Source organism: Ochlerotatus camptorhynchus, unplaced genomic scaffold, assembly GCF_037179485.1.
Source record: "Ochlerotatus camptorhynchus isolate MF236.1 unplaced genomic scaffold, CSIRO-AGI_Acam_v1.1 ptg000166l, whole genome shotgun sequence".
NCBI lineage: Eukaryota > Metazoa > Arthropoda > Insecta > Diptera > Culicidae > Ochlerotatus > Ochlerotatus camptorhynchus.
The window spans coordinates 748,493-765,994 of NW_027040656.1; the positions used below are offsets into that span (position 1 = coordinate 748,493).

The window sequence follows — 17,502 nt, forward strand, 5'->3', positions numbered from 1 at the left end:
CAAATCTCAAGAACTGCAGCTTGGGAGAACCAACATGACGGAGATCAGGAGAAAGATCGATGAACTCTATGTGTTCGTAAAGGATAAAAACAACGTACAAAAAGAGATTGAGCAACTTGTGACCAGTATCAAATCCGCCATAGCAGTGCCAGATCGGGAATTTCAAGAGTGGAGAAAAAGAGCCGAAAATGCCGAAAAGGCTCTGCTGGAGGCCAAGGAGAGCATAAGACTAGCTGAAGCATATGAGACGCCGAAGGGATCCACAAATCCACGTCCTGAAAAGAGAGATAGGGCATGTCAGGAGATGAGGAGGAGCCCAAAAACCGCAGAGACAACGAGGAAGGCATCAAGGAGATGGAAGAAAATGGTGGGTAGCGTGAAGTCGAGAACCAGAAGGAGAGGAAGAAAAAAACAGAAGGAAGATGAATTTAGGAAGAAGGACGAGGAAGCGAGGAAGAAGGAATACAGGAAGAACAAGGAGAAGCCTAGGCCTCGTAGGGAGAGAAGCAAGGGTGTCGCTCTGGTTGTTGAGGCGAAGGACAAAACGTCCTACGCAGCACTCCTCCGGAAAGTGAGAGAGGATCCGGAGTTGAAACAACTAGGCGAGAACGTGGTGAAAACCAGGTGAACCCAGAAAGGCGAGATGCTATTTGAGCTGAAAAGGGATCCTACGGTTAAGAGCGCAGCTTTTAAAGAGCTCCCAGGAGTCCGTGGTCTAGTGCAGGGATCTGGACGAGATCACAACGGAAGACGAGTTGAAAAAAGCGCTGAATGTGCAATGCAACTTGGAAGACGTACCGATGGCAATTCGGTTGAGGAAGGCATATGGTGGCACTCAGACGGTGTCAATACGAATTTCTTGGGACGCAGCTAACGAGCTGCTGAAGGCAGGCAACATCAAGGTTGGGTGATCAGTGTGCCCGTTGAAACTTATCCTCGGGTGACTAAGAAAATGGAGAGATGCTACAAGTGTATGGGCTTCGGTCACCAGACGAGAAACTGCAAATGCCCTGACAGATCTGATCTGTGCAGGATATGGGGAGAGAAGGGGCACGTTGCAAAAGACTGTACGAAGCAACCGAGGTGCATGCTCTGCAAAAAGGAGGAAGGAAAGGGCCATATGATGGGAAGTTTCAGGTGCCCAGAGTTCAAGAAGGCGATTGTTAGCATTTCTTCCAAACCAACTCTATGAAAAATCAGCCAAAGTTTTTGGACTGATCAAAGCTGAAATATATTCACATTCGATAACTTCTTCTTAACACTTTTTAACCTCAATTAGCTACTTACAAATTTAGTTTTCAATCCGAGTTTCAATCCTCTTGCAGATCGGATTCCGTTCGGTACTAGCAGCCACTAACTAGCATGTACATGTTTAATTAGAACTTATCAAATGAACATAGATTTAGATTTAGCAAAGTACTTACTTTAGAGATTTTTCCAACGAATTGTGTTTAAGTATTTTCAATAGAAAATTCTACCACTGCTTATAACCTGCATGTAAATTCATATTTCAGGTATTTTAGTTAGGAAAATTTAGTAGTTCACTTTTCAAACTTACATCAGTTTTATATTAGGTAGGTAGAAATCAATTAAAATCCTCAAATAGAAAAACAACACAATACATTAGATTTTACTTTGCAAATTACTATAAACGTGCCAACTACTAGCTAATTCACTTTGGGTTTTGTTTATGTTTTGGCATTTACATCGATTTCCTTCACTCACCGTCTACCAGGTTGCTAAAATCAACGGACTGCCCCCGTGCGTCATTTTGCGACAGGGATTGCGTTGCCTGCCCTGCGGTTTAGGTCGCAACAGCGATGGTGGGCCAGCAATAATGAATGTAGCCCAAATAAATCTCAATCATTGCAACACAGCACAGCAACTGTTGTGGCAGTCGACAACGGGAACAAAGTGCGACGTTGCAGTCATTGCAGAGCCATATCGAGTCCCTCTAGATAATGGTAACTGGGTGGCGGATAGAGCAGGAATGGCGGCCATACAAGTCATGGGCAGGTATCACATTCAACAAGTGGTCGCGGGCTCATACGAAGGTTTCGTGATCACCAAAATCAATGGTATCTTTGTATGTAGTTGCTACGCACCTCCGATATGGACAATTGAGCAGTTCCACCAGATGCTAGATGGGCTCACCGGAGAGTTCATTGGACGGAAACCAGTGGTCATTGCAGGAGATTTCAATGCTTGGGCAGTGTATTGAGAGAGCAGGTGTACCAATGCAAGAGGGTATAGCCTGCTGGAAGCTCTAGCAAAGTTGAACGTCAGACTTGCCAACTTAGGAACCATCAGCACTCTCCGCAAATATGGTAGGGAATCCATTATCGACGTCATTTTCTACAGTACGTCGCTAGTGGTAAATATGAACTGGAGAGTGTGCGAAGAGTACACCCATAGTGACCATCAGGCGATCCGGTACAGTATCGGCGAACGGACACCGGTGGAAATGCGGAGGACGAAAGTAAGCGAACGGAAGTGGAAGACGAAGGCATTCAATAAGGATATCTCTATCGAATCTCTAAGGGTAGACAGCAGCTATAAAGCTGGAACAAGTCAAACAGTTTCAAGAAGCTGTGTCGAGATGCCGATGCCAACCCTTGGGGCAACGCATACCGAGTCGCGATGTAAAAGATCAGAGGTCCAACGATGCCGGCTGAAATGTGCCCCTACAAGCTGAAAGTCATCGTGGAGGGACTTTTCGCACAGCATGATCCAGCGATCTGACCACCTGCTTGCTGCATACTGTCGGAGAGCTCTTGGAGAGGATCATCATGAACAGGCTGACGAAATGCACGGAGAATGAACACGGATGGTCGGAGAGGCAGATCGAATTCCGGAAAGGGAGATCGACGGTGGATGCAATTCGGACAGTGATTGACAGAGCCGAGAAAGCTTCCAAACAGAAGCGGAGAGGAGATCGATACTGCGCCGTGATTACGATTGATGTGAAGAATGCATTCAATAGCGCCAGCTGGGAGGCCATCGCCAAGGCTCGCCTGGTCTAAGAGACAGACACGGGGCAGAAATCGCTTAGGATCACGGCGGAGTTCCACAAGGCTTCATTCTAGGTCCCACTCTGTGGAACAGAATGTACAATGGCGTGCTGACGCTCAAGCTGCCCAAAGGAGTTGAGATCGTTGGCTTTGCGGACGATGACGTCTTGACGGTAACAGGTGAGACCCTGGAAGAAGTGGAAATGCTGGCAGCCGAGGCGATAGATACGATTGGAAACTGGATGCAAGGAGCGAAGCTGCAGATACCCCCACCACAAAACAGAAGTGATGTTGGTCAGTAACTGTAAAGCAGTGCAGCGGGCAGAAATCACCGAGAGCACGCCATTGTTTCAACGCGCGTGCTGAAGTATCTGGGAGTGATGATCGACGACCGGCTAAGTTTTAACAGCCACATCGATTATGTGTGCGAGAAGGCGGCGAAGGCCATCAACGCAATAGCCAGAATCATGCCGAACAATTCTGGTCCGATCAGCAGCAAGAGGCGTCTTCTGGCTAGTGTGTCCTCATAGATACTAAGGTACGGAGGTCCAGCCTGGAGTGAAGCACTGGAAACGAAGCAGAACCAAAGGAAACAGTACGTTCCGGCTCATGCCTCAACTTCCACTTGACGCAGTTCCTGTCAGGTCATGGCTGCTTCAGGAAGTATCTGCATCGGTTCGGACACACAACGTCACCCTTCTGTCCGGAGTGTGGGAATGTGGAAGAATCACCATAGCACGTGGTCTACGAATATCCTAGATTTGATGCTGTGCGAGAGGAGGGCACCTTTAACGCCGTCAGCAGAGCAGTAACGCAGATCATGTCAGCGCTGCAGCGAAAATGGAGAGAAGACCAGCTACATAGTAGTAATGTGCTCACACAAGTGCGAAAAGAAAGACGAAACCGGGAGAACTCTCCGTAGGAGTAGGCTGAATCCACCGCCGGGGGTAGAACGCGACTACGCTGGGAGCTAAATGGCTCACATACGGAAAAGTAACGGATAAACTTCCATCTCCGGGGAACTCTCCGTCGGAGTCGGTTGAATCCATCGCCGCGGGTTAGCTGAGTAGAACGCGACGCTGGGAGCTAAATGGCTCACAAATTGGAGAGACGATCAGCGAACTTTAAGCGCCAGTTAGCTGAGATAAAGTGAGGTGCGTAATGTACAGCTCCCTCCAAAGTAAAACAACAAGTGGCTCCGGGGGAAAAGGGCTAGGCGTCCAAGGAGGTTTTAGTGCGGTAGGAATCCCACACACCGTGTCACCGCGACCGTGCGCCCGGTCGTCTAGCGGTGATGGCATTTTTGAAGGTTTCCGCCTTGCCGAAAAAAACACACATACAAAAAAAAATACAAATATTTAAGTTTAATTATTTCTTCTATTCCAAACATAACAGAATTTGTTAAAAAAAAAATATAGAATTTAATTTTAACGAAATGTGTTATAATGTTGTTTTAATTGGATTTATGATTTTATTCACACCAATACCCTGAAAGATAATTATATTAAGGTTTGTAATTAACAACAGGAGTTGATAAAATGATGTTATAATTTGGTTTTTCCATTCTGGTCGGATAAAGGCTGTGATTGTCGCTTGTACACATACCTATCATGCGATATATCAAATCCCATGTTCCGGAGGCTAACGAGGAAGTAGTTGTAATCGGATTTAAAATCCATCATTGGTGGTCATGTTAAGTGCCCAGGTTTTCAAGGCGTCACCCTAATTAAAAAAAAATACTGGTCTAATATTTTGCGATAAGGAACAAAACTTACATTTTTTACGAATTTCTTAGAATCACGTTTTGCTATGGAATAACTGTATATAGATATATGTATTGTGTTCGTAGCGGTTAGTTCTGTTCCCAGTTCGTCCAAGGAATTTTTCAGGCTAGACAGTTTTCTCAAATTTCTAATGACACAGACTCAGAAAACTTTCAATTAACATCTGTGGAAACGCTCACAAAACACATGAGGCCAGGCTTAATGTTCCAGATGAGACGTTAACCCTTCCACATTATTCTCCATAATTATCACACGTACACTACCGGTGGATGCATAACTGTCCCATACCATATAGCATGGTACAGTTATGTGCCCACCGGCAGTACATCCTACTGAAATCGAAATTTATATCCGCTTGTAAGAATGATAAATCGATGAATTACTTACCTAGATTTTCCATTTGTCTACGTGTTTCTTGGCATTCATGTGTTTAGTTTCGAGGCTGTTTACAAACTCTGTCATGTTTTATTTTTTTTTAGTTGTTCCCACCCCCTGCACAGACAATCGTTCATTCACACATTCACTCACAATGGGCACCTATATTTTTTTTCTTTCTTCGAAAATGAAACATTATACTCAATTTTAATGTTCTTGACTTTTTTCATTCGTCATTTTCTTTATTGCAACTAGTAACATTATGATGGTTTTCTGTTGTTGTTTTTTGCTTTTCTTTTTCGGTATGATAATTTACAGTACAATTACTTTAATTCATTACCTCAATAATATATATAAAGTTAAATTTTCATATATACGTTTTACCACTTTGTTTTAGTTAGTCAAATTCACTTAAATGTCCTCATTTTACACAGTTGTAATTTTCCTGCTCTTGAACATTCCACTTAATGCTTAGGTAAATTTCTCAATAAAAATAAATAGGATGGTTAAATAATTAACTAATGTAGATTTTATACAGTTTTACAAAGGTTTGTTGATTCGTACTTGTTTGTTAGGATTTTTGCTTGGTTTCTGGTTGTTTGGGACTTGTGGCAGCTACACAAGTCTTTTCCTGTAGTCTACATCTTGAATGATGGATAAATTATACAAATCACTTTGCCTGCTTCTTTTACTCGCTTTTTTACGTTTGCTCTTTTCAGGGGTAGTTGATCGCTACGGTCCCCTATCTGGGTCAAGAAGACGGCAAACAGCTATTTTGAACTAGTGAAAATGGCTTTAGTGGAGTTCCCATGATATGTTCTCATTTTACACCGTTTTCTTCAACAGAAGATCAAAACACAACAACTAGCTAGCGGGAGGTAAAGAAACTAAATGATAATTACAAACAAGATTGACTAAGGAAGGAAGGAACGGCTTCTCGAAAATGCGTTCAATAAAAGAACGATACACGATAAAACTGAAATAAAAAACGTTCAATCGTCGCGAAACTTCTTACCCTCTTATCAATTAATATTTAATACATTTTAATATCACATACACTATTTTGTTATCTATAATTCTTTTATTTACAACACTTTTGCTTAAATATGTCCATTCATTATTTGTATTTATACAAACATTTTATTACAATGTACAAAAAACAGTTCCGTTTTTATTCGAAGAAAAATCCTAAAATTCACTGCGTCCGAGCATTTTATGGACACAATAAACTTAAATTTGGGCGATAGAATTTCCCAACACTTTTGCGTGTCCCTTACTTTTGCCCAAAGAAACTTCCTTTTTATCTCTTTTTGTATTTTTTTTATGACTAATTCGTTGCACTTCAGTATTTTGCCGGTTTACATTTTTCCATTAGCTTACGAACTTGGCATGAGCAAGGTTGCAAAGTGGAGGAAGGAATAAATGATTCTGGATGTTTTCGCACCTCAATTGTCTTCTCATTCGCAACAAGCGCGCACGCGTTCTATGCTGGGATTTTGCCGACGGCTTTTTGGATTTGGAATCGTTTTCAGCACTTGAAGTCGGATTGGATCGTCTCTTCGTGCGACGCGACGCGGTGATCCGAAAGTAAAACTGCCGCAATTTAAGAGTAATTATTGTAATATTGATTGCATTTCGACGCACCCGATTGGAAAGCCGTTTGTTCTTTTCTTCCTGTGTGTGTGTGTGTGTGTTTTGTCCCATGGGTATTGTGCAAGCTGATTGATGATGGTTGAATTTGTTTATTCACTGTACTGATTAGGCAGCTCATTTCATGTTTTAAGGGGGCTATTTTTTATGGTAGCAAAGAAGGAAAGAACTTGCATTTTGCCCGGGCCGTGACCGTTGAGAATGGGAAAACTTATAATCACATTTATCATTATTGTCTGATTGTTTTTTTTTATCGCCAAATTCCAAAACTACAGCAAATCCGGTAGTTTTGCATTAATTACAGAGATGGCTTACTTGATTTCCAGCTGTCATGGTTTGGATGTATGTGTCACGGATACTAGCTTCTCAGCGGTGGGCGAGGTGGGAGTAAGGTTTTCAGGTCCAGAGGAGGTGCTTGAGGCAGGCGACGCTCCTGGTTGTGGCGCCATTGTTGGATTACTGCTTGTGGTTAGACTGAGAGGTGCAAACGGAGGCCCACTTCCGGAGGCTTTCGATATAAGCGGACTGATGCCGACGGGAATTCCGTTATGAGCTAACGTAGCTCCAAAGGTGCGCTGGTAGGATTCCAGTAGAGACACTTCCGGAGAACCTGGCGTTAAGTGCGGGCCGTAAAAATTGCGATAAAACTCGGGCCTCATGTAAGGATGGTGGTGCAATGGGTTAAGTCCACGTCCTGCGAGAGGTGTTATGATTTTTCCTGGTGAGGGGTACCCGCCTGGTGATGAAGATTCGGAATCTTTGTTCTCCTTACTGGCCATATCAGCGAGAGACCATATTCTTGGTTTGCTGGGGTTTGTACTTCCGCTAGGGGTGTGAATCACCTCAGGAGGGGTACCTATCGTGGATCGTAAGTGGGGCGGGAAGTTGGAGGGATGCAGTAGGGGATGACCATGCATGGGCCGGTCGTAAATGTCTGGTGAATTGGGTCCACTGCCATTACGGGATCCGTTCCATTCACTGTTTCCAGGCCGATCCAGCATATCAAGCCGCGAAGGCCGGTCACCGTCTTCGCTCGATCCTGTTCCTGAATCTTTGGAATCTACGGAAATGGTAAACGGAAAACACAATGTAAGATATTTTGAAATGATTACGAAGTGGGAGTTAACTTGACTTAATCATTAACTTTCTCTAATCAGATTTTGGTTTCTTCATACGTGAAGTTGACGATTAAGAAGTTGAAGGAAGTAGGGTAGAGCCAAATATATTATATCAACAATATGACCCATCCGTGCCTTTTCCATTCATTGCAATGGCGACCCAAAACCTATTGCTACACGCACCATCTAGTGTTGAAAAGGGTCGGCAACAGTCATCCAAGGGGCACTTATTACAAAAATAAAAGTCAAATTATTTTCATTAGTTACATTTTGCATATTACATACATGCACAATTGTCTGATGTGTTACTGTTGTCATCAAATAAAATAATATGCCTAAATATATACATTTTAAGTATTAAACAAATTTCAATTAGTTTACCCCTCGTGAAGATAAAAACAATACATTAGTAGCATTTTCAGCAACAGATACGCTTTCATCGATAAAAAATTGGTTCGACAGCTAAGCGAAAGAGCGGATCATATTGTTAATATACTATATTTGCTACTTCGTTGTAATCGCCTATTTCCATCATATCGAGAAGAAAACATAAAAATATCGAAGGGTTCCCCGCAGATAAATCAACAGAACCTTTGTTCCAATTCTTCAGTGCTAAGAAATAATTCTGATATTTGACCCCCAAGTTTTTTAGAAAACAAAAAAAGCACTCATATCAAATTCGTTTTTCCTATGTACTACGAAGAAAGTCCAATGGTGTTTCAATGCATTAGGACGGAATTGAAACTCATAAGACGCATTTGGAATCAAATAGCAGTGTTAATTTTTTAATAAAATGTAATCAATTTATGGCATCAAATCCAACAAGTGTTGTTCACCGGTAATCAAACCTATAAGACATTAAACCTCCAAATTTGGTCTAAAGTTAGTGGGAGTGATAGATAAAGTAAGCTATGTCAATTGGATCTGTTTTGCTTCGAATTCAAGAGCTCACGATCTCCATTACTGACCCGATTACCGAAATTACCGGATTCCGAAACACATTTGGATGTCTAAGGCTTTTTAGATTTGATTTTAAATTAAAAATTCGAACAGTAGCGAAACATACCGGTACATAATTCTAAATCCAATGGTATGTAACATTGGATTAGGGGTTATTAACCGGTTATTTCCCTGCTATTGGAATTTTTAAAATAAATTAAAAAGAAAAGAAAAGAGAAATTAATCTTCAAGTAATCTTCAATAGACACATTTTTTATTTATTGTTTGATTCCGAGGTTGTGTTTAGTAGGACGGAAATTAGATTTAAAAACCCTACTTAATTAATGTCATTATCAGACTTAAGGATACAATTTATGCTAGAGAGGAGGGTGATGAAAGTACAGAAATGATAGTTCCGTTGGAGTACGGAGTGAGAGTGTTAAAGTTATGTATACAGGATGATTCAGAATAACTGTCAATGATTTTACAAATATGGAATTCTCAATGAGTAAAATGTACATATGTATTTTTAATTTAAAGTGTGTACAAATATCAGTTTGTATCGGTAGTAGGATTTGAAATTTCATTCGTTTGCGATTTCAAGCAGCCATGGACGTCAAAATGGAGCATGTCATAAATCTTTTTAAAATCGTGTGTTATCTTTTAGAAACTAAAACCTCTTCGAAAGAACGAAACATTTATGTTTAGCATTATTGTACAAAGGAACCATGCTTGGATAATCCGTTCAATATCAGAGCTTAGACGCATCGCCAGGACTCATAATGTAGTTTATCTGGAACATACTGATATCAAATATTCATGCAAGCGTCCACTAGTTATGACCATTTCTCAAAATAACAGTTATTCCGAATCACCCTGTAAAAGTTAAAAATGTGCTAAGGGCAATTTTTGATGATGAAACGAATCGAACAAGCATTACATTTTGATCATACGTTTGATTATGTGGTTGGTCTACTACACGTGGTTAATCTACTACATGGCCAATGATATCAACCGAAATTTGAGTTCAGTTTACTCATAATCGCAAAAAGTGCAGGAACTCAGCGGTGAGTAAATTTGGCTCATGTTTTTCCAGGAAAAAAATCCCGAATATGAGAAAAGTAAAGATTAGATTCTATCAGTCTATTGGTACTACTCCTAGACTGAGTAAAATTTTCTTAAATTTTTCTTATTTTTCGGCAGATTTTTGAGGTTTTTCACAGGATGAGGTAAATTTACTTTTTGCGATTATGAGTAAACTGTACTCAAATTTGGCTCATCTCATTGGTCGTGTATCGGAACTGGAAAAAGAAATGGTCGCTCTTCAATATGCAGAAACAGTTCTAACGATGTCCCACTCTTACCACGCTAAACTTCATCCCAAAAATCAAAATTTCACTAAAATGTTATGTTTTACGATTATTGTCAATTTTAAGGTGTCCATTTTGAAAATTTCCGAAAAGTTAGCTTATAAAAATAATGAGTGATGAACTAGTCAGATTACAAATCACTTTAATAAAGTATTAAAACAATAAATAAAAATCATTTTAAAAATAAGGAACAAGTTCTTTTTCATAGTCGAAATGACTCAATTCCAAATTTGTTTGATAGCACACAATTAAAAAAATGTGCCATGGCAATGTGTGTGAGAGAGAGAGTTAAGCAAACAATATTATGTAATGGATACCAGGCGCATCCTTTACTCCCTACCAGGCCTGGATTTAGTCCCTACCACACTTTATTAGCCCCCGCTAATTTTTCAAAATATAATGTAAAAACCATGTTACATTTAAATAATGCCGCTTATAACAACATTTTATGTGCTTAGTAAATTGTACAAAATTTTCACTTGTAGTAAAAAAAGCGTGCACAGCAAGACATATGCCGCTATGTAACATATTTCCAATGAGAATTTAACTTGAAGCCAACATCACAACGCAGCGTTTAGAATTCTAAGGGCTTAACTGCGATGTTCGATTCTCTCTATCGGGTTTGTCTTTGAATGACTACACTGTTAGATAAAAATAAATCAGTGTGTTTTTACAGTATTTTTAAGGTTGTATTAACTTTAACAGTAACAACACCAAATGCACCAAGAAATTTTAAACCAGGCTAGTTATTAACAACACACAAAAATCAATAATGAGCATCAATCTTTTAAGGTTGCTTCTAAAGATTTTAAACGCTAGATGTAATTTAGCAAACGATTGCATTCTGTTATTTTTCATCATGATTATGTGAGAATGAGCGGATTACTTGTGGACTATGCGGACTCAAAAAGACATAAATTCAATGATCACGAATCATTGGGTATACCTAACAAAGATTGGAAGAAGTATAATATCTTATCCAGGTAAAATGTGGCTTATTCAGCTTAAAAAAGATTTTTCAGTTGAATGAATATTACGATGAAGAGCGTACAAGATAGCAGTTCAACTCTCTTATCTATTTGAAATTAGTCTAATCGACACTCTCTGCATAGGGAAATCAAAACCTGTCAGTTCTTTCCATGATCGATCTGCTAATTAACTCTCCAATAGCGGTGTACAAGCTGGCAATGTACCGCTTTGTGTTCCTGTTTGGCATAAATATCAGTCCTTCTGAATTGTCGTTCACCTTAGAAAGCAAAAATGTAGCGTTTCCAAAATCCTTAAAACTCTATCTTGGAAACGGAACTAAATATAGTTAACTATACACCTCAAAAATAAAGCTATGTTCATTGTGAAAATTCTTCCAAACATGTTGGGGAATTGACCTATTCTCGCCATTCTAAGCAGCGTCCGTGCTTCTATTTGGATTTTCTCAGAAACACACACACATATGACGTGTTTAGCTGTTTACATTTATCTGCTGCTTGCTATCCATTCCAATCGACAGAATTGTTCAAAACTGTTTGAATGTGTTTTTACAACGCTTCAAACTTCTCAGAAGCCTTATCATTTGAACCAGCTGTTCTTTTACCGGCAACTCAAAATCAGCCGCATTTTGAAGTGCTTATATTTAATTTAAAGAAAAATCTGTGCTAACAGGATTGCGCAGTCGTAAAAGTGTAATTAGATGGAAGCTGAACGACTTTTTTTCTTATAGTCACTTTAACGCTTTTGGGTCATTCGTGACTTGTTTGGGGGTGAGATTTGAACTCGTGACTTTGGCGTGAGAGGTATGGATGCTACGCCGGGGTCGCCCCAGCTGAAAGACTAAGGAATCGTTTGAATACATACAGCAGTGTTTTGATGCAAAAATACCTCTTAAACGGATTCTTAGTTTCTTAAATATTTTGGTGATTCAAAATAATTTAGGAATGTCAATGTCTCTTTTGTGATTGATGGGCTATTTTGACGTTTTTAGCCAATGTTGGCGATTCACGACCTTTTTGGAATTTTAGAGCCATTTTGAGAAGGTCATTTTGAATATGTTGGGCCATTTTTGGCGTTTTACCGATTCATGATTATTATTGAGCCACAGACAAACAGACGTAACTCTTTGAAAAACTTGTTCTTGAAAACATAGTATCTCAAAACATATAACCTCAGTAACGACATCTCTCTGGCTTCTCGCGGAAAACAAGCTTGCTCGCTAACTCGTAAACAATATTGCATAAAAGTTCTATAGAATATATAGAAACGTCAAAGTGATCTGATGCTAGCGCTGCGGCGAGTAGTTCGCGGAACTGATAATATTCAAATCAACCGTTAAATGCATGAACGAAGATACACAATGAAGAGTTACGTCTGTTTGTCTGTGATTGAGCTGTCGTTTTGAAGAGTTGTCAGTCCGTTTTTGAAGTTGCAAGGTAATTTTTGCGTCTTTTAACATATTCTTGGCCATTTTAGTATTGCAAAGCCATTTTGGTAATTATAGGCAACACATTCAACATGAACTTAATTGTTTTCTGATAAAAGCGTACATTTCACAGGTGCAGCTGCACCTTATTAAAAACTTAAAGTGCATATTCCAAAAGATGCGAAAGATAAAATTATGCAAAACTTCTGAACATACTTAAACGCAAAAATGTACGATAAATCGTAAAACAATTAAGTGAGTTTTTGCTTTTAACGCTGTGCACTCTCTTAAAGTTCCACAACATCCAAAAACAAATTTAAGACCTATTTCTGTCTAACATTTTTTTTTATCGTTGAAGCATCTATGTACATCCTATAATCGCAGAACTATGTCATATGAGCAGGAAGTCACGCATAGATGGCACTGATATGTGATTATGTAACTATGCAAAGATCCAGCTTTAAAAAACACTTTTGACTTTTGGTTCGTAGGGTCAATCAACTACTACGAAATACGGTACGTATATCGGTACTTACCTAGTATTTCCTTATCATCCTTCAAGCTCTTGTTATCGTCGTCGTCATCGTCCAGGTTGACATCGTCGTCCTCCACCCGGTTGCGGGGCTCCCAGGTCATTTTATTCTCCTTTTTTAGCCGCCGCCGCGCGTTCGCGAACCACGTGGACACTTGCGTGAGGGTCATTTTCGTGATTATCGCTAGCATAATCTTTTCGCCTTTGGTAGGATACGGATTCTTTTTGTGCTCGTTTAGCCACGCTTTCAGCGTGCTCGTGGTCTCCCGGGTGGCGTTTTTCCGTCGCGCTCCGTTCAGATCCATTCCGTAGCTGGTTGGGCGTGGTGGAAAGAAAAAAAAGGAGAAAAAGGGCAGGGGAAAATGATTAATTTTCTGGCTAGAACCACTAATTGCACAATATTGTGTGAGGTGAACAGTCGAGAGAAGAGTGAGTGAGCGAGTGAATGAGCAGCAAAAAGTCGAAATGGCCGTGTGGTATGAAAATTCATATTCTATTCCGTGGTCTGACTGGCTTCAGGGAGAGTGAAAAACTTTCTATAATTTCAAACAGCCGCTGCCAGCAGTTTTTGGTCATTCTGTGGTGTTTCACCAGCACGGAAAACCGTAATATTGTGGTTTTGTTTGTTCGTTCGGACTTTTTGACTTGCTGCCATTGCTAGTCCGGTACGGTTGTTAACGACAGGCTCGTGAGGTGAGAAACCAAAGAATCGGTGGCGCAACGAGCGATTGAAAATGTTCCATGTCGAACACGTCGATTACCCGAGTCGCAAAAACATCATTTGCTCCGGGTCTACGAGGCAAAGATGTATGTTGAAACGATAACAGATCATGTTAGAGCTCTCAGTTGTACGAAAGATGGCCATCATAGGTGATAGAGTTGGTCACTTCCGGCCGGGGTGCTTGGGTGAGATTTCAATCAAGCATGCATTGAATAAGACTTATTCGCTTGACAATTTAACACCGCTTACTACGCTATCAGATAACTGTGGTGACCCAGCCATGACACACTATGATATGGGCACTGGCGGTGGTGGGTCACGCCTTGGGCGCCATTTCGGTTCGTCGTGATATGCTACGGATGCGAAAAAACAGCGAACCAAAAGAACATCATGTTACCTCCGGGCGTAACAAGCTTGTACTCTGTGTTTCCAGCAAGCAATCGCAAAAGTTTTATCAATTTTCATTCTCCACACCCATGCAGTCAGTCGGGGAAGAAAAGTCACACATTTTCATGACGGCGGCCGAGAAGCGCCCTATCAAATTGACTGCGTTTTCTTTTATTACAACCCAAAAAAAAACTAAAGAAACGAAACGAAAAGCCGGGACAAACGAGACAACCGAGATTTGGACCGCTGCCGCCGCCGTACAAGAGACGCCATGTTTTATGTTCTTCTTTTTTTTCCGGTTGTTATCATCTCGATTTTATGCTGTCGTCGAAACCATACACCTTCCAGAAGGTGTAGAAACTGCGAGAAAATAAAAAAACCACAGGCTCGATTTGATTCTCAATTGAATAAACATTAAAGCAATTATCAAGCCAGGCATGAATTGGCTTTGGTGGCCAACAACAACGGACCAAGCATGGAGCCACCAACAGGGAGTAAGTTCCTGATCGAGAATATGCGGCCAGAATGTGAAGCCAAATGAATGATGTATGAAAAATCGTTAAAAGTGGTCTTCTTGAACTCAGTTCTTTTACTCGATGCTGTAAGGGAGGTACTCCATTTTGCCGCCTTCAAGTAGTAGGCTGTGCAATGTAAAACAATCGTTATGATTCACTAGAGAGGTTTGGGACCGCAGACGGCCATGGAACAACGACGAATGAGGAACGGGATAGAGATCTCATAAAAAGAACATGAGAGCGCGTAAAAGTTATAATTTAAAGTGCTGTTTCTCCACCCCAATCATCGTCTTTTCGCACTTTAAAACCCAATAATCAAGTGTTTAGTGTTCTGTTATTTACTAGGGATTCCGTTGCTCAGTGCCTTCTGAATTCATAAGCGGACGCTTTTTTGTCGATTCCACCCTAACACTCCGGGTAGAGTGCGAAAGAAAGACCCAAAAGAAGTTGTTCTCGATGAGGCATACGACGACGGCGCAACATGTGAACAGAGAGTGAGCCACTTTTTTCATAAATTTATAATGAATGGTAATTATAACACATAATCGTCTATCGTCGCTGAAGCGAGCCATGGCGACCAAAACTCCAGTAGAGTGGGGTGGTCTGAGAATTCGAGTAGGCAAACAGGCAGTTCGTTTAAAATTTAAAAGCATGACGAACAGGCGAGACCGATGAGATCTTGCAAATGAAGCGAGAAAGTGAGGCAATTTGAATGCATTGCTGCAGAAAACAGAATATGTATACAGATTCGTGCTCGGTTGGTTTGTTGCTTCCAAACAGAATCGATTTGGATAGAGAACGTCTTGCCCGTAGCACGAGCAATAAAGGCTGGATGAAACGGTTTGACTGCGATTTAGACAGGATGTTGCGGCTACCGCAGTAGGCGGGAAGATAATAAATTGATAAGTCATGTTCTGTGATGGATTGTTACCCCTTCTAGGTATGTAGTTTGCGATTCCATTGAAACAAAACCATAGCAACTAACTACCACCAGACTGTACACATTCCAGACTAATCGTAACACATTGAAATCGCCGAATGAAACCTCGTGGAGGGCTAGTGGAGATCGATATGCATGAAACAATATCACTATTTTATGTTTTTCTATTCATAATTTTTTAGAGACTTTTCCTCCTGTCAACGTGCATATTATATTATCATGATGGGTTTATTAATTTCATATTAGGGGAAGTGTACCAGTAGTTGAGCTTCCCTAATTAGCCATAATCAATCATAATAAGTTTTACCAAAATTTTCAATGCTAGCATACAGTTAAGCATTGAAACTAAACTTCATATGGAAGAAAATCTAATTAGCACGCAAATTGAGAGGTTTTAGGTCTTATGGCCAATTAGGAGAGCAATAGTACAATAACTGGTACATTTCTCCTATTTAAACCACGAATGGAATGAAGTCGACTTCCGTGTACATCACAGGACATCCGGGACTTAGTCTGACAAAAGTATATCATCTAGCAATTTTGTTTTCTCTCTAAAAAAGTTCATATGATAGAGGACTACCCGAGCAAAGTCGCATTGTATACATATTTACACTCATTATTCTCAAATACAAAATATAAGAGATGAACTAGCCTATGGCTAAAAATCTCTATAATAAAGGAAAAAAAAAAATAAAAAATAGCGCTTCTAGCGAATCCATTTTTTATTACCGTCATCTGTAGGAAGAATGAAATCCCATGGTTTTTCAATGCGTTAGGACGAATTTCAAACTCGTAGGACGAATTTGGAATCAAGATTTTGTTAGTTAATATTAGATTTTTAACAATATTTTAACTATTTGTTGCTCGTTTTTAAATCTAAATATAAATAGTGTTGGGTGAAAATGCATAGACGCATCCCTCGGTAAATTCATCGCACATATCTTGTAAGTGTTTGTTGACAGCTGATGACAGGTACCTTTCTTTTAACTTTGACAAACTAATTTGCGATAAACATTATGGCGAAAATAAAGGGAGATCACGGGCGATTAACGATGGATACCAATTTGTAACTGTGTATTCTCGTGATGTAGCGAAGCTGTAAGTAATTATTATTGAATAAAAAATATTTCAGCTTTGGTGCGTGTGCCAGCTACGTATAATTTCGCATGTTGTTGCTTGTCCCGCTGAAGGATTCGGTCTCCGTGTTCCCCTCAAGTTAATAAATAGGTTCATAAAGTCATCTTTAGTAGAAACATTTCATTTTTCTGGATGTCCGGATGTGTTGAGATAAATTCCGTTTGTTCGAGGAGATTGTAGAGTTCGACAGTGAGCATGCATAAGGGCCTATACGCGATGATGGATTCTCTTCGTCGATTTTCTCTTTTGTTAATAGCTCGCTAGATTTAACGTTTCTCGGTGCGTTTGCTGTTGCTTTTGATAGCCAATGCAACCTGTTACTACTCTGCATTGAACAAATTCTGGAAAATTGTTTCGCTTAGCTGTAGCAATGCAAAGAGAAAGTCGATGAAGAGAATCGATCATCGCGTATTCGCCCTTATGCATGCTCACTGTTGAGTTGAAAATTTTGTTGACTTCCCTGGGCGTAGAGTATCACTGTGCTTGTCACATGGTATACGAGTGCAGCTACTCTATTTTAAAAAATCGACCATATTTCAGTGATTTCAGGTAGTGTAGTAGGACATCGATCTGTCAAAATGATTATAACAGATGTAAATTTGACAGGGAA

General features: G+C 40.2%; 1 protein-coding gene across 1 annotated transcript in view; it reads right to left on the reverse strand.

Annotated features, from left to right (window-relative positions):
• Positions 1-6,062: 6,062 nt before the first annotated feature.
• The window catches only part of mirr (mirror), a 108,636-nt gene continuing 97,196 nt past the window's right edge, over positions 6,063-17,502 (reverse strand). The window contains exons 4-5 of the mRNA XM_065222345.1: positions 13,197-13,504; positions 6,063-7,880 (exon numbers count right to left, since the gene is read on the reverse strand). Of these exons, the coding sequence (XP_065078417.1) occupies positions 7,150-7,880; positions 13,197-13,504 (1,039 nt within the window). The 3' untranslated portion in view covers positions 6,063-7,149. The remainder of the gene's footprint in view (positions 7,881-13,196; positions 13,505-17,502) is intronic.